Here is a 22172-nt window from a genome sequence, read left to right as displayed (position 1 = left end):
GGTGCCGCGAAGCTGGGCTTCCCGGAGGAGCGAGCGGCTGGAGCGCCGGCGGCGGCGGGATGTTCTCGGCGGGGGCGGCGCGTCTGCTCCACCAGGCCAGGTGCCCGCGCCTTAGCTCCGGGGGGCCTGGTGCAGGGTCTGAGGGCGGGGCTGCGCGCGGCGGCTGGGGGGCCGGGCCCGCGTGGGGGGCGGGGGGCGGGGCGGCCACGCCGCTGGTCCGCGGGGAGGCGGCGCCCGAGCCGCGTTCTGGGGGCTGCGTGGCAATGAGTGGGGCGGGCCCCGCTGACCGGCTGGCACAGGCTGGGCGCTGAGCTCCCCGGCCAGACGCTGTCGTTGCCGCGGGGTGGAGGGCGCAGAGCCACGGCCCGCTCGGGAGTGGGTGCCGGGCGCGGACCCGGGCAGCCGGGAGGCCGTGGTAGGAAGGTGGCACCTCCTACGTGAGTGGTTGGGTGGAGAAATCACCCACCGTCTTCCGGCCTCAGACGGGCCCAGGACTCGCACTAACCAGGCGGTAGCCCCTTCCTCACCCGCTAACCAGTCGTGGGAGGAAGCAGACTGTAGCCCCATCAGACAGTCTGAGACTGCATGCTACGGGTTTAAAAGAAGAAAATGCAGTGGGAACCACCAGCTCATGGTAAACTTAAAAAACCGAAAACCTGGCATCTGAGCTGGGCCACTTGGGAAAGATTAGGAGGGTTGGGGCTGCTGTGCTTATGGTGAAGCACGACCTTGAACGCAGGTTAGGCTCTGAAGCCTGTGAACAGGACAAAAATAGACGGTCAGGATAACCCTTGAGAATCTGCAAGGAAGTGCTTCGTGGGTTTGCTGCACCATCTCCCAGTAAGTCCAGAAGAGCCTGTATTTCCTTCAATACCGGACAGATATGCCAATATTCTCATTCAAGTTCTAATGTTCTAATTCAAGTTCACTTGAATTTCGGGGCTGTACTAAATGATAATAGGTATCTTTAAATAGTAGCATTTCACTCAACATGTTCACCGCAAAGGTCTTGCTGAGAGACATGTCAGAAGTGAGACCCACTCAAAACGTCATTGGTTTACCTCTCCAACTCGCCTTATACTTAAGGTCATTAATCTGTAGAACGAACAGCAGAAGGAATAGCCCTCACTATTTAAATTCTTATTTCTCCATCTCTCTGTCTTGGGTGGGTGGGAGGATTGAGGGCAGTGTATGCTGAAATATCCATAAGTAAAATGTATGAGTTATGCAATTCCTCTCGGCTAGGATTTGAGGAAAGTTAATAACTATCAGTGAGGTCGTACTAACGTTCACTATGTTTTACTTTAATAAACACTGTGATTTTTGGTGGCACTTTATATTGCTAAGATTGGGGAGTCAGGATTTGGAGTGAATTTTACATTTCAAATTTTTCAGAAATGGAAAGCAAGAGTGAAAAAAGTTATCAAAGACATCTCTTGTAAGCTGGAGAAGAGGTGAATAAAGTGGAATTCGGACTTCCCCCAGTTAGAAACAGACCTGGGCCAGGCCTCTGGGGGCAGGGGGTGGGAGGGAGGTGAGGAGTTGAGGAGTGGTAGAGAACCCGTTGACATGTGTCTGCCAGCCTTCGTGTAAGAACAGGGAACACGAGAAGCCACCCCAGGACCCCACCTTCAGATGTTCATCGAGCCTTCTTCTCAGCCAGAGGCTGGGGACACCCTGTCTCTCTCAGTTCAAAATTCCAGATTCCTGAGCTCAAATATCTGATTGGTCCAGAATGGACTTCTTGGACTTCAGCCATGGCTCGGGGGGTAAGCACACAGGGAGGGCACAGCTGATTAGGGGGCCCTTCTCTGAGAGCCCCCCAGAAGTCCCGAATACAGTGACTCATTGACGTGTTACCTTTTCTTGTTTTTTGGACTGGAATAGAAACCTACAAACAGGTTTTCATTTTGAGGCTGTTCAATGTCTTGTTGTCAATGCTCAACAAGTACATTTTTAATTAATATGCAAACTAGGTATTAGAATAAGGAACTATAATAGGCTTACCTTACAATGTGTCATAATATTTGCCCTTTAATATGTTAGATTTAAATCTTGTTCCCAGAAGTTAAAGTTTCACTGAAGAAATCTTTTACAAGCAACTTATTTCACATTAAATATCCCTTACTTTTGACTCCTAAACTCAGTTGGTGTTAGTTCTCCTTGAATAACAAAACCTGAATGTGTGGAGTCTCTATGAATAAGGTTTGTTGCGCTGTAAACTGTAAGGTTGATGGTCTCCCCGACAGCCCTGTCCGGGGGATAGCCTGTGGATTGCTGAGTCCCAAGGAGAAGAACCAGGTCCAGCTGATTTGTCACGAGAGGCACATCGTGGGTGGTGTCATCACCTTCCCTTGACACCCTGCTCAGTCGGGGTTTTCCCTGCACCTGCACGAGTCATCCTGTTGCAGCTCCCAGCTCTGGGCAGCATTTCTGGGTCCCTCGACAAGGTCTCTCCATGCCAGGATGCTGACAACGTCTTCTTTGTTTAGGGAGATCCAGGACGAGGAGCTGAAGAAGTTCTGCTCCCGGGTCAGTAAGCTGTTGCAGAAGGAGGACTTGGGGCCCGATGCCGCTGACGCCCTCCAGCGGCTTTTCCTCATCGTGTCGGCCACAAAATATAACAGGAAGTGAGTGAAGTCAGCTTTGGCTATGGCAGGCCGGGGCCGGGCCGCCACAGGTGGAAAACTTTTGGCGTTTGACCTGTGTCCACTTAAACGAGTGCTAAAGGTCCTCAAATATAAACGTTCTGTCCACCTGCCCAAGGGACCCGGGCCACCTCTCTGGGGTGGGAGGCGAGTGACTGAGCTCTGGGAGCCAGGCACTCTTGTGGCGGCCTGACATGCCACCCACCCGCTGTGGTCTTGCCGTCTCAGGCTGGAGAAGACGTGTGTGGACCTGCTACAGACAACCCTGTGTCTGCCCACATGCCCTGAGCAGCTTCAGCTTCTCTGTGCTGCCATCCTGAGAGAGATGTCGCCCTGTGATAGCCTGAGCCTCTGCTGTGACCACATCCAGAACACGCGGCAGCTGAGCCTGGTGGCCTCTGTGCTCTTGGCCCAGGTAACACGACTGTCACCACTCAGGTTGGCCACCCTGCCCTTAGTGCCCCTGGGGCCCCGAGAGAAGCAGAGGCGGCGTGCAGTCCCTGAGGGCAGGCTCAGCTTGGGTTCCCTCCATGCACCAGTTTCTATGGCTGCCTCAGCTGTGCCAGCAATTGGACGCATCTGGACCGAGCAGAAACACCTGCCCCCTGCCTCTCCCCATCTTCCCTTCTTCCCCCTGTTCCTAAGGAAGTAGCCAGGACTCTGTGCAGGCTAATTAGGCTGCAGGGCTTGGGCTGCTCTGGCGACATTCCTAGGTGCCCATAAGCGGTGGCACGATGGCATCAATGGTGCTAAAAGAGTGGCAGCCTTCAGAATTTGACAGTCCCCTTTCCCGATGTCTTCAGACCAAACGACTCGTCGTCAGGCGCTTGGGCAAGTCAGCCTTCATGTTCCACTTGTGACTTGGGTTTGATTTGCAGGGTGACAAAAAGCAGGAGGTCAGAAATGTGGGCCTGCGTGTCTTCCAAGTCCTCGAGAGCCGGCAGCCCGCGGGGCCCAGTCTGCGGCCCCTGCTCCCAGTCCTGTCCAAGGTCACCAGCCTCGCCCCGGGCACCCTCCACCAAGGTACCCACCCTGGGAAGAAGGTGGGACAGGACGTCGCTGCGTCTGGGTGGGTGTCGGGTGGCCTGAGGGCCTGGGGCTGTCGGGAGCTGCGTATTTTCCAGAAGGACCCACCAGTGCCCTGTGCAGCCTGAGGGTGAGGTTTAACTCATTTCCCACAGCGTTGTCCCCACCCCCTCTGCAGACCAGACCAACGTGCTCACTAAGAGACTGGTGGACTGGCTCCGCTACGCCAGTGTCCAGCAGGGCCTTGTACATTCTTCCGGAGGCTTCTTCTCCACGCCCAGGGCCCGGCAGGTGAGGCTGGACAGACTCGCAGAACCTCCCTGTGCCTGGGCCACCTCGACCAGCCTTGCCTGCAGGGTCCCTTTGTGTCTTCCTGTCCTCCCGCCTGCCCTGCTTCCATAATGATCCCTCTTTCCTGTCTCCACTCGGTGGTGGTGGGGGAAGCTTTGGGTCACGAACACTCAGCCCGTGACGCTCTATGCCCCAGAACCTGCTGGGGTTACTTACCTGGTGAAGGGCCGATTCTTACCGCCAGTGCCCGTGTTTATGCATCTGACGAAGGGTGGGGCCCCCTGGTTCTAGAAGAGTGTGGATGAGCCCGTTGGCCTTTCCCAGTGCCAGCCCCACACCTGCCACAGCTCAGGGGACCCTCCAGAGCTGCCTGTCCTTCCTTGCCTCCCACAGCCAGGTCCTGTCACCGAGGTGGACGGGGCTGTGGCCACAGACTTCTTCACGGTGCTGTCCACGGGCCAGCACTTCACGGAGGACCAGTGGCTGAACGTGCAGGCCTTCTCCATGCTTCGGGCGTGGCTGCTGCACAGCAGCCCCGAGGGCACAGGCACCGCGGACACAGGTGGGACATGGGGGGACGTGGTGTGTCCCGGGAGAGTTGGCCGCCTTGGCTGAGCCTCGGCGACACCAGCAGGCCCTTCCCAGACACGTCAGAGACATCCGAGTGCTCACTGGGGCACACGCCTGCAGGATTGTTCAGGCATCTTCAGGCACGCCGAGGAGCACTTCAGTCTGGACTTGCCGGGGAGAAACCAAGTACACTGAGGGTGGCCAGTGAGGGGGAAGGTGGCTGGGGCGAGACTGGGCCTTGGGCCTCTGCCGTGGCGGCTCCCTTCACGCCCTCTGGACAGACAGCGTCCACATATGGCGTGGACTCGTCCCATTGCGCCCATCCGTCCTCTCTTCCAGATGACAGATCAGAGCTGGAGGGCTCCACCCTGTCTGTGCTGTCTGCCGCCACCTCCACCAGCCGCCTGCTGCCCCCCCAGGAGCGGCTGAGGGACAAGGCCTTCGAGTACTGCCAGCGCCTCATCGAGCAGAGTAACCGGCGTGAGTGCCCTGGGCGCTGGCCCCCTCCCGCAGTGTCATGCCTCGGGCTGCTCCTTTTTCCCAGGGGGCTTTTGGTTTTCAGGCATAACCCCCAGGGAGCTCAGCACTGACAGAACCTACCCCAGGCTCTTCAGGGCTGCGAGCGCCAGCCTCAGCCCCCACCTCCCATCTGCTCTGGGGGGCAGCTCTCCGCCAAGCTCTGCCCTGTCCCTCTGCCCACTCCTTGAGCTTCCAGAACGCAGTGCGCCTTCTCGTTTGACTGTCCCGATGCTGGCACAGACCAGCTGACTGCCTTCCTTCCCCAGGAGCCCTGAGGCAGGGGGACGCAGAGCTGCAGAGAGCTGTGAGTGCCTGGCGGGGCCGGCGGGGCAAGTGGGGGCTCACGTTCTCCATCTGAGCGAGGCTTTGGGTCTCCACAGTGCCTGGTGGAGGCCGTGCTGGTGCTGGACGTGCTCTGCACTCAGGACCCCTCCTTCCTGTACCGCACCCTCTCCTGCCTGAAGGCCCTGCATGCACGGCTGTGCGGGGACCCCACCAGCGTGCGAGCGCTGCTGCCCCTCGCCCAGTTCTTCCTGAACCACGGTGAGCTCCATCTCACACATGGGCTCCAGGGCTGCGGGTGCTCAGTGGGGCCCCGAGGGAGAGCAGTCCCTTCCTGGTCAAGGGCTTTGCTCTTCCTGCTGCCCTTCTTGGCTTGTATGATGTCATTGCGCCAACGGCCTATGAGCACTAGATGGCGGTAGTTTGTAATAGATTTATGTAGCAAATTAAAATGTTCTCAACTTGCTGTCGCTCTTAGGCCCCTTTGCCGTGAGAGTTTATGACAGCTTCATGGAAGGTGCCCTGAAATCAGCAGCTTCCAAAGAATGTTCCACCTCAGTTACTCAGTGGGCTTGGTCTGTGGCCAGAGCCACTTGGGAAGAGCTGAATACAGCTCAGCCAGTTGTCCTTGTGCAGAATGGATAGCCCAGAGCCTTTGGTGTCCTAGGGACCCGTGTGGCCATGGAGACTTGGTCTGAGACTCTGAGGGGCCCTAGCCAGCAGTAGAGGTGTTCCCATGCTGAGGTGCAGACGCTCCTGCCGGGCCGCCAGCCCTCATGGACCTCGTACCTTTCAGGGGAGGCACTTGCAGTGGACTCGGAAGCCGTGTGCCAGCACCTGTTCACCAAGACCCCTTCTGAGCTCTTCCACAGCCCGACTCTGGCCTTCGAGTTCATCCAGTTCTGCAGAGACAACCTCCCCCTGTTTGGCAGAAACCTCAGCATTCTCAAATCGAGCTTCCCCAACCTCTTTAAGGCACGCTCGCTGGTGCCTGGGCCAGAGTGGGGGGCTGGGTGCCCGAGCAGGGCTGCAGAGTCCCCAGGCTCTCCCTTCTGCCGTGGGGCCCCTGGGTGCGTCCTGGCCGTGACCACAGGGCTCGGGGCAGGTGGCCTGGGGTGCAGGGCAGAGGGCGAGGTGGGGTGTCCTGGGGTTTCCACATGCCACAGATAAAAAGCTTCATTGTCAGGCAAAGCCTTGTTGTGAGCCTCTTGGGAAGGCCTGACTGTGGTTTTGTGGTTTTCACATAATTTGTACAGATTTTTGCCTCCATCCTGGCAGCCTTGCCTGGTGTGTTCAGTCCTTTGGTGCCATTGGCTTTGGATGTGTCTTCTGTAACTGGCAGTCACTGCATGGCTTTTGCAAAGTCAGCTGGAGACTTAGGCCCTTAATTAGAGAAAAAGACGGGACAAGCGGCAAGTGGTTTAATTGTTGGTACAAAAGTGAATGCAGAAGCAAAAAGAATAGCGAGAGAAAAGTTGGAGGGAGTGTTTTCAGAGCTCTGGGTCACAGTGAAGTATGGAAAGGTGAGGAGACCACTGCAGACAGCCCTGCCCGATGGCAGCACGTCGGTGGCAGCAGTGACGAGGTCATGACCTGCGTTGTGGTGCCCTGTGGGCTCCCAGCCGTGGCCCCACTACTGGGCTGCGAGACCCACGCACAGTCTCCTGCCTCCCATCTGAGCTGCCCTGCTTGTCCCTGCAGTTCCTGGCCTGGAACAGCCCGCCCCTGACCTCGGAGTTTGTGGCCCTCCTCCCGTCACTGGTCGATGCCGGCACGGCCGTGGAGCTGCTCCACGCACTGCTGGACCTGCCGTGTCTGACCGCGGCCTTGGACCTGCAGCTCAGGTAAGCCTGAGGGGCGCCACCTGGTCACACATGCCCGGCCGTCTCCTTGCAATCCCCACCGTGCCCCTCCACTCCCCCGTCCCTCCAGCATGGGACCCTCCTCTGGGGTCCATTCTCCCCTGACTGCCCTGTGCTCTGCACAGTGAGCTGCCTGTGACGCACAGCTCCCTTCTGCGCTCCGGCCACCCGCTCACTGACGGCGGCCTCGGGGCCCTGGAGCCCTCCGCCCACCTTCCACTCAGCCCTGGAGCCGCCCTGCCCCCCTGCAGATGCCTGGCCACCAGGCCCCTTCTGTTCACCCTGAGGCTCACCACGGCCAGGACACTGGGATGTCTCCCTGGCCAGTGGGTGCCTGTGAGGGCTGGGGCTGAGTCGGGTCTCGATTGGCCTGTGCCCAGAGCCCTTGTCTGAGCCCGGCCTTGGGCGGGTGACCACTCAAAGGTCATTGCCAGCTGCATCCGAGAGACCGCTCTGGGACACCTCCCTCCGGAACCCCAGCTGCCTGGAGGCCTTCCGGGACCCGCAGTTCCAGGGTCTCTTCCAGTACCTGCTGCGTGCCAAAGCCAGCGGAACCACAGAGAGGTAGGGGTCCCTCAGGCGGGGGAGCCCCTGGTACAAAGCTATGTGTGGCGGCAGCCCATTCCCAGGGCAGCTGGGTCCTGGCGCCCACCCCCAGGCCTGGCACCTTCTGACCTGAAGAGGTAGCTGCCGTCACCCCCACCACAGCAGGCACCAGCCACGGCACCCAGTTTGGCTCTTTCGGGTCTGCGAGTCAGTCCTCGTAACCCTGGGAGGTAGGCACTGTGGTGGCTCCATTCTACAGATGGAGAAACTGAGGCTTAGCACCCCCTAGGAGCAGGAGGCCCAGGCCTAGAACGAGACCTCCTCACCCCAGACACCTCGACTCAGCCCCACACCAGCCCTCCCTGGATCCCGTGGGAGCAGGGCCATCCTGAGGAGTGAGTGGCTGACAGGAGTGGGACTTGGGAGCACGAGATGTGCGTGGTGACAGGGTGACAGTGACCTCCTTTGATGAGGGCAGTTCAGGTGGTTTTAGAACTTGGTTAAGGCCACGGCACTCGGACCCTCCTCTCTTCTCACAGGCGTTGGTCTGTGGGGTTATAGGGCTTCATGTGTTCATAGCGTGTCTTCGGGCACCAGGGAGGGTGGGGGTGCAGGCAGCACTCAGTGGGCCACGCCGTGTGTCCCCCAGGTTGGCGCCACTCCACCAGCTGCTGCAGCCCATGGCCAGCTGCGCCCGGGTGGTCCAGTGCGCCGAGGCTGTGCCCACCCTGCTCCGGGTGTTCTTCTCAGCAGTGAGCCAGGTGAGCCTCCTGCCCGGGTCCCCACTGTCATGGGCCTCACACACCCAGGGCACAGACTGGCCTGGACAATGGCCTGCCCTTGCTCTTTGCAGAGCTTCAGCTGAGGATCAGTGAGTCACAGAGGAAAGGCCAGCACTTCTAGCCCCAGCCAGGGTGCTGTCCCTCCCGCCCAGCCCGTCTTCCCCAGGACAGAGGACACTCGAGTGGCCCCCAGGCCACAGAAACAGCTTGGGAGGTGGGACTGAGTCTGTCTCTTGCGCTTGACCCCCAGTTTACCGACAAGGCGCTGACCAACCAGCTGGCACTGCTGCTCCTCGAGAGAAGTGACTCGCTTTACCAGGTCCCAGGGTACGAAGCCAGCGTGCACAGGTGGGTCCTTCCTGTCGGTCACCTGTGAGGCTTCACCCCTCCTGGTTTCACTGACCCCTTACACTTAGCTTGTCACAGCTGCCATCCCCCACTTACCCCCCTGGCTGCTGCAGCACTGCCACTGCCGTCATCATCCTCAGGCCCACTCCAGGTGCAGCACAGACCCCTCCATCCCAAATCCAGAATGTTCCCACGTCCTCCCCTTCCGCGTGCCTGTTATCTTTAGGGCTGGCCCTAGTCCCTCTTGCACAGGGCCTTCCAGACCATCTGTCCTTGTCCCCTGTCTGAAGGCCTGATACTTGCAGGCTTGGCTGCACTCCACTCCCAAGCCCAGGCCTGAGGACAGCCGGTCCCAGCGTCCTCCCCAGAGGGGCGATAGGCCCACCTGGTGCTCAGCGCTCTCCTGTCCGCCTCCTGGCCCTGGTTCGGGATGGGGACTCTGGGTCTGGGGTCGCCGGGGGCGTGCTGCAGCCTGCGAGCGTCCTTTCCGAGCAGGGTGCTGAGCTCCGAGTTCCTGGCCCTGTGCACGCGGCACCCCTCCCTGGTGGTCGAGCTGGCAAAAGAGCTCCTGGAATTCCTGGGTGGCACCAGTGGCTTACGAAGCGGTGCAAGCATGCTCAGCTCCGTGGTAAGCCAGGCCGTGCCCGTGCCCCTCCTGACGTGGGGAGCCTGGGCGTGGGCTGAGGTGCTGTCCCCGCCCAGGTGTGGGCCGTCGGCGAGTACGTGTCGGTGTGCTGGGACCGGCGGTGCACCGCGGAGCAGGTCAACAAGTTCTTCGAAGCCCTGGAAGCCCTGCTGTTCGAGCTCACGCAGGCGCGCCCCTCTGCCACGCTGCCCAAGTGCCCTCCTCAGGTCGTCACCACACTGATGACCACACTGACCAAGCTGGCCTCCCGCAGCCAAGACCTGATCCCCAGGTACTGGGTGGGAGAGGGAAGAGGGGTCCTGTGCGGCAGGAAGGAAAGGGGCCTTGGAGGCCGGACACAGCGACAGCAGCACGAGGGTTTGGGTCGGATGCAGGCGGTGTGCAATACGTCAGCACTGACACCTCACTTCTCCGAGCTAAAGCCACACTAGCTGCATGACTCTGTGGCTGGGTCGCCTCCCCTAGGCCCCTGGCCACGTGAGGCCTGTGTCTGCAGCTGACTGGCCGGGTCCCCTTGTCCCCAGGGTCTCTCTGTTCCTGTCAAAGATGAGGACCCTGGCCCTGAGCCCAGCCACGGGCTCCGTGCACTGTGAGGAGGGCATGGGAGCCGTGTGCAGCCGGGCCACCGAGCTGCTGCACCTGCTGAAGATGCCCAGCGTGGCCCAGTTCGTGTTCACACCCAGCGTGGACGTGTCCGAGCCCCGCTATCACCGCGACACCAACACGGCCCTGCCCCTGGCCCTGCGCACGGTCAGTCGGCTGGTGGAGAAGGAGGCGGGCCTCCTGCCAGGGTGAAGGGACAGTGACCAGGTGGACGCCAGCCGGGGCGCAGAGTAAGAGCCTGGTATTAGGGCCAAGCCCAGGCTTTAGAGATAGGAACGGACATCAGGAGGGGCCTGGCTCCCGGGCGGGGCCGTCCCAGTGGGTCTCGGTCCCTCAGGGCTGGCCAGGGCCACCCTGCAAGACTTGTCTCTGAACCCCCTCCCCCGTGACCATCCTGAGGTGCACAGTGAAGCAGCTCTGACTTGTGGCTCTAGCTGCTTGGTCAGTGTCCTGCTGTTCCTTTTTGGGGGGTACTTTGGGGGCAAGAAGAGATTCAGCAAAAATAAACTTCCTTTGAAAATTTCTGCGTGAACAAGGCAGGGTTGTTCCCTTTCCCCGCACGCAGGGAAGAGGGTCAGGTACAGGGAACCCTGCTTCTGAGCCCAAGGGCACTCTCCGGTGCTGCTGGGCTGGGAGGGCTGGCCCGGGGGAAGGAAGGGCCCCACGCGGCCGGCGGGGCCAGGCACCTGGGGCTGTTCCTTCCCACTCGTCCCAATGTGTAAGGGCCAGGTGCTCCTCAGCTCCCGTGTCCCAGGTGGTCCAGGATAACACCAGATACACGCAGTCAGGAAGGAAGAGGAGTGACGCTCCGAGAGGTGGAAGCTGCCCCTGGAGAAATGCGTTTGGTCAGTGTGCGTTTCCAGTGCACCTTCTGATGGCCCCGAATCACTCCCAGGTGCCGAGGCCGGGCTCCCGGGCCTCTGCCTGGTGGGCTGGAGGTGCTGCTGTCACCCTTACAGGCCTGCAGCCTCTTCCATTACAGGGAGAGCAGTGCCCTCCAAGGCGGGCTCTCCCAGCAGCGGGGCGCCCAGTGACCCCGACCCCTGCTGCCGGGAGCCCTGTCCCAAGCAGGGAGACACGCTGAGTGTGGTGGGGCAAGAAACGTCCCCCAGCCCCAGCAGCCCGGCCTAGGGACCAACCCCCGGGCCACCAGGGGTGCTGCCGCTCCGCGAGCCTGGAGGCCGCCCCCCCATTCCCCCCCCCCCCCGTGCGGTTCCGGCCACGCCCATCGATCCCGCCTTTGGGGAGCGGGCGGTGGGCCGCCCTCAGGCTGCCAGGTGGGTGGTGCAGCCGCGAGGCCGGGCCAGCTGCGCCTGCGCTTCTCTCCTGCGCTCGCCAGGGGGCGGCGTAGAGCGCACGAGGCCCACGGCCCGGGACCTACCGAGGACGCCTTCTTGCGGCCCCCGCCATCGGACCCCTTTCCAGTGAGGGCTGTGTCTGCAGCTGACTGGCCGGGTCCCCTTGTCCCCAGGGTCTCTCTGTTCCTGTTAAACATGAGGACCCTGGTCCAGAGCCTGGCTGTGGGTTCCCTGCACTGTAGGACACAGCTACCAAGCTGCTGAAGATGTCCAGCCGTGTGGAGGTGTCCCAGCCCCCTCTACGCCACGACGCCAACACAGCCCTGCTCCTGGCACTGCATGGTCAGTCGGCTGGTGGAGCAGGAGGTGGGCCTCCTTCCAGGGTGAAGGGACAGTGACCAGGTGGCCTCCAGCCGGGGTGCAGATTAAGAGCCTGGTATTAGGGCCAAGCCCAGGCTTTAGTGATCAGAACGGAAATCAGGTGGAGCCTGGGTCCCTGGGGTACAGGCCGGGTACCAGGGTGGGACAACTCACTGTGTCACCTTCTGGGGGTCCTAGACCCTTTCTTGGGGGTTATGCTGAGCCAGGAGCAACCTACTCTGATTGGCGGCTCTAGCCTTTCCCTGGGGTGGGGGCTGCCCCACGTGCCCGTCACTCCTTTTCTGAGCAGGGTGGAGGGCAGTCCAAGAGTTAGTTAAAACCATTCTGCCATCACCACTCACCCCCCCCATCCTCTCAGGGTCTCTCACGCTGGTGGGGAGGGGGGCATTGGGTCCTGTGGAGCTCCCAGCAGCCCCCCGGGTCCCGGGGGAGCCCAGACCGGCGCCTAAGCTGACTCCACACACCTCCACTCTCCAAGAATATGAAAGATAGTTTATTGAATCTATACTTCTCCATTCAAATCTTTAAACATAAAAGCTCTGTAACAAACATCACAGCTTAGTGTTATCTGTCATAAATAAAATATACACTAAGTACATTATCCACAGGGGGAGGTGTGGCCCGTGTCCTGGGAGCAGTGTGGCCAACCTCAGGGCCACACACATCCTCCCAGCCTCCTAGGGAGGGGGCGAGCGGAAGCGGATTTTCTTGGCTGTTTCCACATCAGACTTGGCAACCAGGAATCGCATCTTCTTTCCCCCGTGTCGGATTAGGTCCACGGCTCTGAAACCCAGGCAGGGGGTGAGGACGGCATGACCAGCTTGCACAGTGACAGTGACCACACACTGCCACCCATCCATGGGGTGGGCGGGGCCTCCAGGAGGTGCCCGGGAGGGGGGGCCAAGCCTTCACCCCCAGGGCTCCCCCAGTGGACGGGGCTGTGTGATGGCCTGGCTATGTGGCAGCACCTGGGCTCGCGCGACCCACCCCACCCTGGAGGTGCTCAACCCCTGGTGGGGCTGGTGGTCATCAGAGGTCAAACGAGGGAGGGAGGGGTGGAGGTGGCCACAGACAGCGGGGCGCAGGGGCTGAGCCTCCACTTCCTCACCTCTGAAGTGGGGTGATGACAGGACCTGGTCAAAGGATCGGAGTGAACGAGGCTTGTCTTGCAGGTAGGCCTGGCGCACACAGGCCGCGGTGTGTGTGTGTTTGGGGATGAGGGGGAAGGGGTACCTCAGGTAGCTGACGCCCAGCAGACTGCTGCCGTTCACCTCCAGGATTTGGTCTCCCAGCGACAGCCGGCCGTCAGCCGCCGCAGGGCTGCCGGGGAGCAGGGTCTGGATGTAGAGGCCAGGGGTGCCCAGGGGTGTGTGCTGGGGGGAGGGAGGACGCAGAGGCCTCAGGGCTCTGTGGGCTGCAACACTCAGGTGGCCCTAGCAAAGGCCACCTCAGCACCACCCTCAGCCAAGAGGCCCGGCCTGGCCCAGGTCGTCATTGTGTCTGCAAGGACAGCAGCAGATACCAACACTGTCCCCACAGGCCCAGGACAGACGCCCCAAGTGTGAAGACAGAAATGACAGCATGTCGGCGAGGTGGCTCCTGTACGAGGCCCTTTCATTTCTCTCAAATTCCAGACATGCCCCCACCAAGCCCCTTGGCCCAAGCCCTTGCTGGGCCACCCAACCTCTTCCCCCAGTGACCACACACTGTACTGTGGGCCCATCTTTGGTAAACAGGACACTGGCACCGAACAGAAGTTGCCCAGGGGCCACTCACCATCCCATCGATCAGGCCCATCCCCAGCCCAGAGGGGCCTCGTTCCAGTTCCACCAGAAAGACATAGCAGAAGTCGTCAGTGCTGGAGCTTTGGCTGGAGGGGGCCGGAGGGGGCTGGTCCTCCGGGGCCACACAGTCTCCTGGGAGGGCAAGAAAAGGTGCAGGTACCTGTCTCCAGAGTCCAGGACCCAGGGATGTTGGCTCGGCTGCTTCTCCAGAGGACAAGTGCTCCCGGAGCTCCAGCAAGATGCCGTTTGGAAAGACCATGAACAGTAAGTCCCCAACCTCCGCAAGGAAGACAGATCTGGGCCCACCTATGTGCGACACCCCCGTGTGCCCGGAAGGGGCCCCTGGGGCCTCCCCGTGGCTGCCCCAGGACACTGGCCAGCTGTTCCAGGGCGCTGAGAAGGGGGCTCTGCTCAGGCTCATGCCCAAGTCCCCTCTCCCTCAGCCCTCCCTCTCCACTCCATAGGACCCCCCGAACTCCCTTTCCTCTCCCACTGCCCCTCTAAGTGGTGACTACCTCTGTCCCTCCCAAGTATCTGACCCTGCTAATGGACAGCTCCCTGCTCCTGGGGCCCAGCCCAGCACGAGGTCCCCAGGGAGCCCACCCCTCTCCAGAGCTAGGGTTCTTCTCATCTTTGCAGCCTCCCCTCCCAACCCTGAGGGTCCCGTGCTTTCTCCACGAGGTCAGTTGTGGTGCCCACCTGTTCTCCCCACACACAGGTGACTGACCTCAGGAACAGTGGGGGCCCAGGGGACCCCTGCCCTCAGGGCACACTCCATACTCCACAGGAGACTGAGGACTCAGGTCGGCACTGCTGAGCTCCCCGCCTGGGCCCGGGCTGGGGCTGCTCTGCCCTCCCCTGCCCTTCCAGCCCGTCCAGTCACGTGCATTCAGGTGCACACACCCCCACACACGCCTGGCCTCCCTGCTCCTCCCCGCTCCTCCCCATCCTCCGATCCCTGCTGCTGAGCACACATAACCTGAGCCACCCCTTCCTATGTGACTCTCTTAGACCCCGGAAGGCTGCACCTGGCCCAGCTGCCCTGTGCCTTGGCCCTCCCCGTCTGCCTCTGGAGCCTGCAGGCGTTCATGGGCAGGTCCTGAAAGCCCAGGACCCTGTAGGTGGAATGACCCAAAGGGACCTGCCCAGGTACCAGCAGGGCCTGGGGGCTGGGGTGCAGGCATGAACAGGCCTCACCTTCTGGAGTTGCCCCCCGGGGGCCACTTGGTCCATTCCTCTTCCCTTCCAGGAATGCTTTCCCACAGGGCCCACCAGGGTCGGGCCAGTCAGGAACAGTGGGCTCGAGGGGGGTGCTGGGAGGCGTGAGCAGGCAGGAGGAGTCTGTGTGCAGAGAGCCGGCCTGGGGGCCCCCGCGGCCCCCACGGCCCAGCTGCCTTCCTGAAGGGCCCAGTGCCCGGGGAGCCCCCGCGGAAGGAAGAGCGTGTGCTGGGCCAGCTTCACGAATTCCCCTGCTGGGGTCCCTGGGAGCCAGGGGACAGCTCTGGCCCTCGGGGTGTCCCTCAGGGGTGGGGTGGTTTGGGCCCTGGAGGAGAGAGAAGGAGCTCAGGCACCAAGCTCCTGCCGCGGTGGGAGAACCCAGGGGTGCCCAGCTCTCACCCCCGCTCTTCCCCAGGGCCAGCAGCCAGGCGCTGTATCCACCCCGCCGTCAAAGCCAGAGCCACGGACCAGTGACTCGCAGGTACCTCGAGACCCTCGGGCTGGGGGGGGCCGCCACTGGGGCCGGGCTTGCTCCGCAGGCCCCACAGGAAGTGGCGCACGTAGAGAAGGTGCTGGTAGATGCCGTCATCGAGCCCGTCTGCCTCCAAGTCTACTTGGAAGCCCTCACTTGGCAAAACGATGGGTGGGGGGTTCTCGTAGGACTCCAGGACGTCCTCTGCGGGCGGGGCGAGGGCTGCGTGACCTCCTGGCCAGGAGGAGGCTGCCCTCCCCTCCCGACACTGGGGGACCCAGGGACAAGCAGACTGGCCTGCCAGGGACAATGGAGGGGGTGGAGCCGGGCCAGGTTGACCATCCCAAACTGCACTCTCATCTCTTTTAGATGCCTGTGACCACCCAGGACGAACAAGAAGGCAGGAGCTGTCCCCACCCCCAGCGCCTGCCTGCGCCCACTGCCTGCCCACACCGGGAGCCGAGCCGGGTCAGCCCAAGTCTGCAGCCCTGAGCTGATGCCCCTCCCATGGTACTCGGGACCCTGACGGCCCGTTTGCCTGTTGGTCTAGAACATGACAGCACCTCGCAGCCGCAGGGGGGCTGCACTCCGCACAGAGCCCGCCCCCCGAGACCTCAGCAGTGAACAAGGAAGTGGGAGGGGCACATGCTGTCCATTTGCAGCCTGGGGTCCTGCGCAGCGCTGGTCTCTGGCCAGGCCTAGCCCCTAGGTGACAAGGGCGTGGGCGGATGGTGTTGAAAGCCCTACTGTATCTGTGTGAGGACACAGATACCATCGTTTCATTTCTGATGTTGTTTGTTATACGTACTGCTAATGAAGAGATGGGAGTCTGATCTATAAAAGGTACGTACATGTGTGCGTACATATCCGTATGTATGATGTGAGTGTGCATGCGTGTACACACATGGCACGGGTGCGCCCGATGGGCAGCACAGTGGCGCCCAGCATGGAGTCCCTGCTCTCTGCCTGGTGGGCTATGCACCTGCCAAGACCCCATCCTCAGGCTCCACGAGGGCCAGGGCGGATCTGACTTGCGCCCAAAGCTTAGAACTTGGCCATGGACCGTGGGCTCCGTGACTCCCAACTGTGGAGGTCCCCAGGGGTGCACAGCGCAGGGTACCGAGGAGGAAGACGGCCAGGGTGGGGGTGCCAGATGCTGTGCAGGCTTCTCCAGGGAAGGCCCTCCCAGGAGCTCCCCTGCCCCAGCATGGCCCACAGGGCCCCTCAGGCCCAAGGACGGTGCTTACCTGACTCGAAGGCGTCGGGGCAGTCCTGGGCGACCGGCTCCCAGGCACTCATGGGGCCCATAGCCGAGGCCAGCTGGTACTGAGTCAGCAGCCGGTGCAGCTGCGCGGGGCTCAGGGCGGGGAAGGCGGCCCGCAGGTTCGCCCAGCTCATCTGGGTGACAAGAACAAGCTCAAGGTCAAGGCCGCAGGATTGCACAGCCCATCCCCAGGGAGGGTCTGCCTTCTGAGTGCTCTGGGGGCAGAGGCAGACGGCCAGGGCTCCTGGCCACATGTGCCAAGCCAGCACGCAGACCCCTGCTGTCCATGCGGGATGGCGAGGTCAGCTGGGGCCGGGGTCACAGGCCAGTGCAGCATGGCCGCCCCACAGGGGCAGCTCACCCCAGGCTGCCTCTTGGGCATCCAGGCTGAAAGCCGAGTGGGTGGCCATTCCCAGAGAGGCCAGTGCCTGGTCCAATGAACATGCCCATCATCACAAGATCACTGGGAAATGGGAAAATGAAATAGGGTCCCTGTGTCATACGACATAAAAGAATTCAAGCAGGAGAAAGACAGGCATAAAAGCCCAAGCGACATCATTTAGGTGACACACGAGACCAGCTTTATGAGCTCAGGTAGGGCAAGCTCCCTTAAACAAGACAAACGGCACAGGCCCTGAGGACAGGGCTGGATTCGTCTCACGAAACAACCTTTGCACTCCCCATGCACCCTTCGTCCCCTTCATTGTGGAGCCCCTCTCCTTTCCTGATTCCTGGAACCCCTTTCCTCTGCTCGCCTGGCTGCCCTTCGTTTCTGAGACAGATCTTCTTGTAGCTCCCCAAAAAGGCTGTACTGGGGAAACATGGTTGGCCTGGCCCAGCGGCAAGTGTCTTTCCTGTACGTTCACACAACAGTTAAGAATTTGGCTGCTCCGTGGGTGGCTCCGCTGTCCTCTAGCTCCCGCGCTGCTCTCGAGACGTTGGAAAGCACTCTGGGGACCAGTCTTCGCGTGTGTCATTCCCACTCCCCTCGCTTTGTCTGTGCCCACTGCTCTGCGGGTCTGGGTGTGAAGCTGCTTCAGCACTGCGCTGGTTTATCTGCTGGCCACACTTTCAGTCTAGAAACTCGTCGCCGTGGGATCTGGGCGTTGTCTTGGTTTATCTTTACTCCCCTGCTGTTTTCGCTGCTCTTTCTGGACTCCCGTTTGGACATTGGTCCTTTAATTTTTCTTTTTCCTGTATTTCTTTCTCTCGTGATTTTACAACCAACATCGAGGCCTGGGCTGTGGTTATCAAGTGTATACACTGAAGGAGCAATGTCCTTAGGCTACGTGGGGAAGGGCAAGGGCAGACGCTGGGGCTCTCCTCTCGCTAACACCTATAGCCCTCCACCCACCCTTACCCCGAACACACACCAGCTCAAGATGGCCGTCGTTTGCCCAGCAGTGGTTCTTTCTGACTTTTGAGTTCCTAGAATCCATGCTTCCCTCTCACGGCTGTGGTTTTTCCAGGGCTGGTGCCAGGAGGGAACCAACAATGGCATTGAGAAGCCACCCAGTGGGGACTGAGCAACCTCCCATTTCCATCTCACCACCCCTCTGCCTTCTGGGTGATTTCCCTGACTTTTATCTTCTAACTCTGCTACTGAAATTTTCATCTCTGCCACAGTAATTTTAATTTCCAAGAATTCTTTTTGTTCTCTTATTTATAGAATCTTATTATTTTATGGATACTATATCTTATCTTTATGAGGTTATAAATGGCTTTTCAAAAAGTTTCTTCTGTCTCAACAGTCTGTTTCACAGGCTGGCAAACTAGGAACTGAGGCTTGTTTTGGTATGCCAGTCAAGCTAAGAATGGTTTTCACACTTTTAAAGGGCTTAAAAAAAGGAATAATAATTTTTGGACGTAGAGGTATGTAGTCCGTAAAGCCTAAAAGACGTACAACCAGGCCCTGTACAGAAAAGTTTGCCCACCCCTGGCCCTGTCTGTCTCCTCCACCCTCATTCCCCACCCGTCTCTCACGCTGGAAGCCGTTCACTTGTTTTAGAGTGAGTGGTACGTCTACCCGGCAATGCCTAGCCTGAGCGCGGACTTGGCCATCCAGACCCACTTAGATCACTCGGTATCAGCAACCGCCCAGGCCTGCAGAGCCAGCAAGCTCCTGCTGGGAGGACAGAAGCCTGAGCCACGCTGGGCGAGTGCTGGGCTCCAGCACTCAGTAGGCGCTTGCCGCTAGGAAGGCCTTTTTCAGGTCGAGATCCTGGTTTCTCCAGCCTGGAGTCCATTGGTTTCAAATGCTCTAGAAATAAACGCCAGTCTTCTGCCAGAGTAAGAAAAGCACCCGGTTGTGCAGGAAGGGGGCAGCTGAGAACCTGGTGCTGCTGCTGCTTCCTTTTCTGTGAATTCTGTACTGACGGGCAACGCACACAGATAAGGACGCCAAGCAGCAGCACACAGCTCAGTAATTGTTCAGGAAGCGACCGCAGAGCATGAGCAGCAACACTGCGTCTTCCTCCAGCTTCTTGCGGTCACCACTGGCCGCCGCGGCGGGGCGGGCACGGTCCTGACTGCCGCACCCCACGAGCTCGGCTGGCACTTGAACTCGGCTCAGGGAGAACCAAGCACGTGCTCCTCCGGGCGTGTTTCACATTTGCCAGGTTGCATGTAGCAGAGGGACTACACACATTACACTGCTTGCTGCTGTGTGGTATTTCATGGCGATGAGGGCACCACTCCCTTCGCTACGCTGCAGACGACGGCGGGCTGCGCGTTTGGGGCTGTTCTGCACAGTGGCCCGTGGCCCACCCTGTCTGTTGTTGTGAAGGTCAGACTGGAAAATTTCAATGCGGAAATTGCTAGGTCGGGCATGTGCCATGGTCAGCCCACAGCCACGGGGCAGCTTTCCAAGAGCTGTCCACCAGCACCGCTCCCCCGCCTCCAAGGTGAGGTGCTGGCGCTTCTCACTTTCACCATGCCCATGCGTTGGGAACTGAAAACACTGGGTTTCCCCTTTCCCTAACTTCCGGAAGAACTGCGTGATAATGTTTTATTCTTCCTTTGATGTTTGAAGTAATTCACCAGTGAAGCCATCTGGACCTTAAATCTTCTTTGTGGGAAAGTTTTTAAATAATAGGTTCAATTTAGGAGATATAGGACTATTCAGATTTTCTATTGCTTTTCATAACAATTTTAATAAATCTTTTGTTTCAACTAAATTGTCAAATTTATCAACATAAAGTTGGTTATAATAGCCTCTTACTATTCATCTTTTTAAAATCTCCCCAGTTTTACTGAGATATTATTACTATCAATTTTAATGTTATCTGACTGGTGTTACCTTATTCATTTTTTGATGTTCTCAATTTGCATTTCCCCACTTTCATTAAACTTTTCAAAGAATTAATTCCTCACCATATTGCTTTTGCTTTTATTAAACATTTATCAACTGTTCAAATAACTTTTCAAAGAACCAACTCTTGACTTTTTGCTTTTATTACATGCTTATCTACTGTTTCATTGATTTTGGCTCATCTCTATTATTTCCTTCCTTCCACTTTTTTGGGGTTTGATTTGCTGTTCTTTTCCTTGCTTCACAATCATTCTCAGCTTCCCTTGTTTTCTAACATGTACACTTAAAGCTATAACTTTGCCCCTTAGCACTGCTTTAACTGCGTCCATGGGTTTGCTTTGTGTATTTTCATTGTCACTGACCATCCTGACCCAGTGGGGGTCAAACTTCTATCAATTCCACTCTGCTTTTCAGAGCTTTTTGCTTAGTTTCAAAGCCCTTCCCATCCACACCCTGAAGCTTCAGAATTTTGTCAAATGTCATGAGGGGGAAAACAGCAAGTATGTCCGGCCCCTCAAGTATCTTATGTTTGTCTCCCTAGCCCGTGAGATGGCCGAGGCTGTTCGAGTCACTCTTCTCCTGCCTGGATGAAGCCTGGAGTCTTGGCTTCACACAGATCCTGCTCCCCGATGAGGCAAATGCCGCCAGAGGAAAAGCTGCAGTAGAACAGTTCTGGGGTTCCCCCTCTGTGGATCTGTTTTCCCTCGGTCCCCATTGCTTCAGGAGCTCTCTGGTGCCTTTAAACAGATGACTGTGTGTGTTGTTCTCAGCACAAGGTAGGCTTACCCCAAGCTACTGCATCCACTGGGCAGCCCATGCTGTTCTTCCTCCATCTTTACTCAGCTTCCAGGGGCACTGGTGCCAGCAGTTTCTGGGCCTGTTGATGGCTTCAAGGTGAACTGGATCGCTTCTCAGGAGTCAGCTTTCTCAGATCTGCTATGGTAGTTGCTACTCACCTTCCGCTTTCCAGCTTCCAAAATGTTTTTATCTCCTCTACATTTTCTTTATCTTTATGGGCTTAGGCCATTGAAAAGCATCACTTGGCTTTTGTTCAGGATTTTTTGGGGGGAAAGAAACTAAATTCACATGTTCAGTCTGCAATCCATACCCAGATATCCCCATTTCCTGAATTTTCTCAGGTGAATCTATGCTTCACTTTTGTAATAAAAGAATTACATAACTTTTAGAAAAGATTCTTAAGACATACAGTTCCTGATGTGGGAGGTTCTCGGTATCTGGTGAATGATCAGTGGCTCCCAGAACTGGCGTGGAGTCTTGGCTCGATGATGTGCTGACTGTGACCTCAGCTTGGCCCTCGTGGAGCGGAGGTCACAGCCAGGCCTCCTGCAGAGGTGTGCGACGAGGCAGGCACGAATGGCATAAATGAGGGGCACATGCAAAGCCCTCCACACTTCACAGATGCTCTCAACAGGCAGCAGCTAGTAACAATGGTGACGGAGGCACACGAGATTTTCTGGGTTTTTATCCTTGGGTAGACGTGGATTGCTCCTGTTTTAATATCGAATTGAAAGGTCCACTGTCCCCGCACGAGCATCATGCTACCCTGGCTATGCTGGAGTCAGCTCAGGGCTTTTCCTGGAGATGACAAAGTAGCCACATTACCCATTTGGTTCAAACAGTTCCCTCCCCAGACTGCCCTGTCGACTCGCCATCATTGCTGGGGCACCTTCGGGGTTCATGCCAGGCAGGAAGGGAGCACCACTGGTCTGCTTTCACTGATTACCTGTGACGACCGTCGGGCAGCTGGGGAAGGAAGGGGGAGGTGGTGTATTAGTCTCTGGTTGCTGATGTAACAGATGACCACAAACACAGCAGAGCAACACAGATGTCCACTCGTACAGTCCTGGGGTCAGACGTCGAGCAGTCGCACTGGGCTAAGACCCAGGTGTCAGGAGGGCTGTTTCCTTCTGGAGGCTCCAGGCCAGGGTCCATCTCCTTGCTCATCTGAGTTGTCAGAATTCGGTTCCTTGCAGGTGTAGGGCCGAGGTCCCCGTTTCCGTGCTGGCCTTGGGTGAGGGCTGTCCTGGGCTCCTGGAGGCCTCTGCACTGCTTGGCCCATGGCCCCTCGCTCCATCTTCAGAGCCAGCAATGTCGGGTCGAGTCCCTCTTTTCCATTCTGTCCTGTCTCTGACGCTCTCTTCCACCTCTCTTCCACTTTGAAGGACTCATGTGATTAGATTGGGCCCACAGGATAACCCAGGGCAATCTCCCCATCTTAGAGTCCTTAACCTTAATCACCTCTGCAGAGCCCCCTCTGCCATATGGGGTCACACAGTTGCCAGCCAGGGACCAGACACAGAC

General features: G+C 58.8%; 2 protein-coding genes across 14 annotated transcripts in view; one reads left to right on the top strand and one right to left on the bottom strand.

The window, feature by feature from the left end:
- Positions 1-21033, top strand: AP5Z1 (adaptor related protein complex 5 subunit zeta 1). 11 transcript variants are annotated; one of them, XR_013992339.1, is made up of 26 exons: positions 3-100; positions 2493-2630; positions 2877-3063; positions 3527-3671; positions 3853-3965; positions 4359-4527; positions 4875-5015; positions 5321-5358; positions 5435-5597; positions 6133-6311; positions 7038-7180; positions 7622-7762; positions 8394-8505; positions 8777-8874; positions 9370-9502; positions 9577-9791; positions 10045-10270; positions 10864-10968; positions 11595-11787; positions 13342-13403; positions 13539-13850; positions 14305-14389; positions 14598-14735; positions 15220-15285; positions 15646-16119; positions 20392-21033. XR_013992339.1 is itself a non-coding variant. In XM_081034860.1 (20 exons), the coding sequence occupies exons 6-20, from the start codon at positions 2974-2976 to the stop codon at positions 10313-10315; spliced, it is 2151 nt and encodes a 716-aa protein (XP_080890986.1). In that variant the 5' UTR covers positions 1-100; positions 740-840; positions 1396-1454; positions 1583-1769; positions 2493-2630; positions 2877-2973; the 3' UTR covers positions 10316-10992. The 11 variants fall into 11 exon arrangements, 7 of the variants coding, with proteins under 7 accessions (XP_080890986.1, XP_080890981.1, XP_080890983.1 ...); XR_013992340.1 differs by lacking the exon at positions 20392-21033 and having other exon boundaries at positions 10864-10974; positions 15646-16147; XM_081034860.1 differs by lacking the exons at positions 11595-11787; positions 13342-13403; positions 13539-13850; ... (3 more) ...; positions 15646-16119; positions 20392-21033 and adding exons at positions 740-840; positions 1396-1454; positions 1583-1769 and having other exon boundaries at positions 1-100; positions 10045-10992.
- The window catches only part of RADIL (Rap associating with DIL domain), a 49976-nt gene continuing 40076 nt past the window's right edge, over positions 12273-22172 (bottom strand). For 2 of the 3 annotated variants that reach the window (XM_081034851.1, XM_081034853.1), the window contains 5 exons: positions 16524-16674; positions 15290-15480; positions 14784-15129; positions 13579-13718; positions 12567-13175 (listed from right to left, as the gene is read on the bottom strand). In XM_081034851.1, coding sequence (XP_080890977.1) covers positions 12711-13175; positions 13579-13718; positions 14784-15129; positions 15290-15480; positions 16524-16674 — 1293 coding nt within the window. In that variant the 3' untranslated portion in view covers positions 12567-12710. Of the gene's footprint in view, positions 13176-13578; positions 13719-14783; positions 15130-15289; positions 15481-16523; positions 16675-22172 lie in introns of all 3 variants that reach the window. The other variant, XM_081034852.1, reaches the window with a different exon arrangement.

Source organism: Rhinolophus hipposideros (genome assembly GCF_964194185.1).
Source record: "Rhinolophus hipposideros genome assembly, chromosome: 23".
Classification (NCBI taxonomy): domain Eukaryota; kingdom Metazoa; phylum Chordata; class Mammalia; order Chiroptera; family Rhinolophidae; genus Rhinolophus; species Rhinolophus hipposideros.
The sequence above is the reverse complement of the archived record's forward strand: the minus strand, read 5'-3'. Positions and strand labels throughout refer to the sequence as shown.

What these genes read in the sequence shown, in the direction of transcription:
- AP5Z1 (XM_081034856.1), top strand. Translation starts at nt 60, where the DNA reads ATGTTCTCGGCGGGGGCGGCGCGTCTGCTCCACCAGGCCAG. An exon ending in TACGAAGCCAGCGTGCACAG is followed by an intron (nt 8,875 to 9,369) that starts GTGGGTCCTTCC and finishes CTTTCCGAGCAG; the next exon opens with GGTGCTGAGCTCCGAGTTCC. An exon ending in CAAGCATGCTCAGCTCCGTG is followed by an intron (nt 9,503 to 9,576) that starts GTAAGCCAGGCC and finishes GTCCCCGCCCAG; the next exon opens with GTGTGGGCCGTCGGCGAGTA.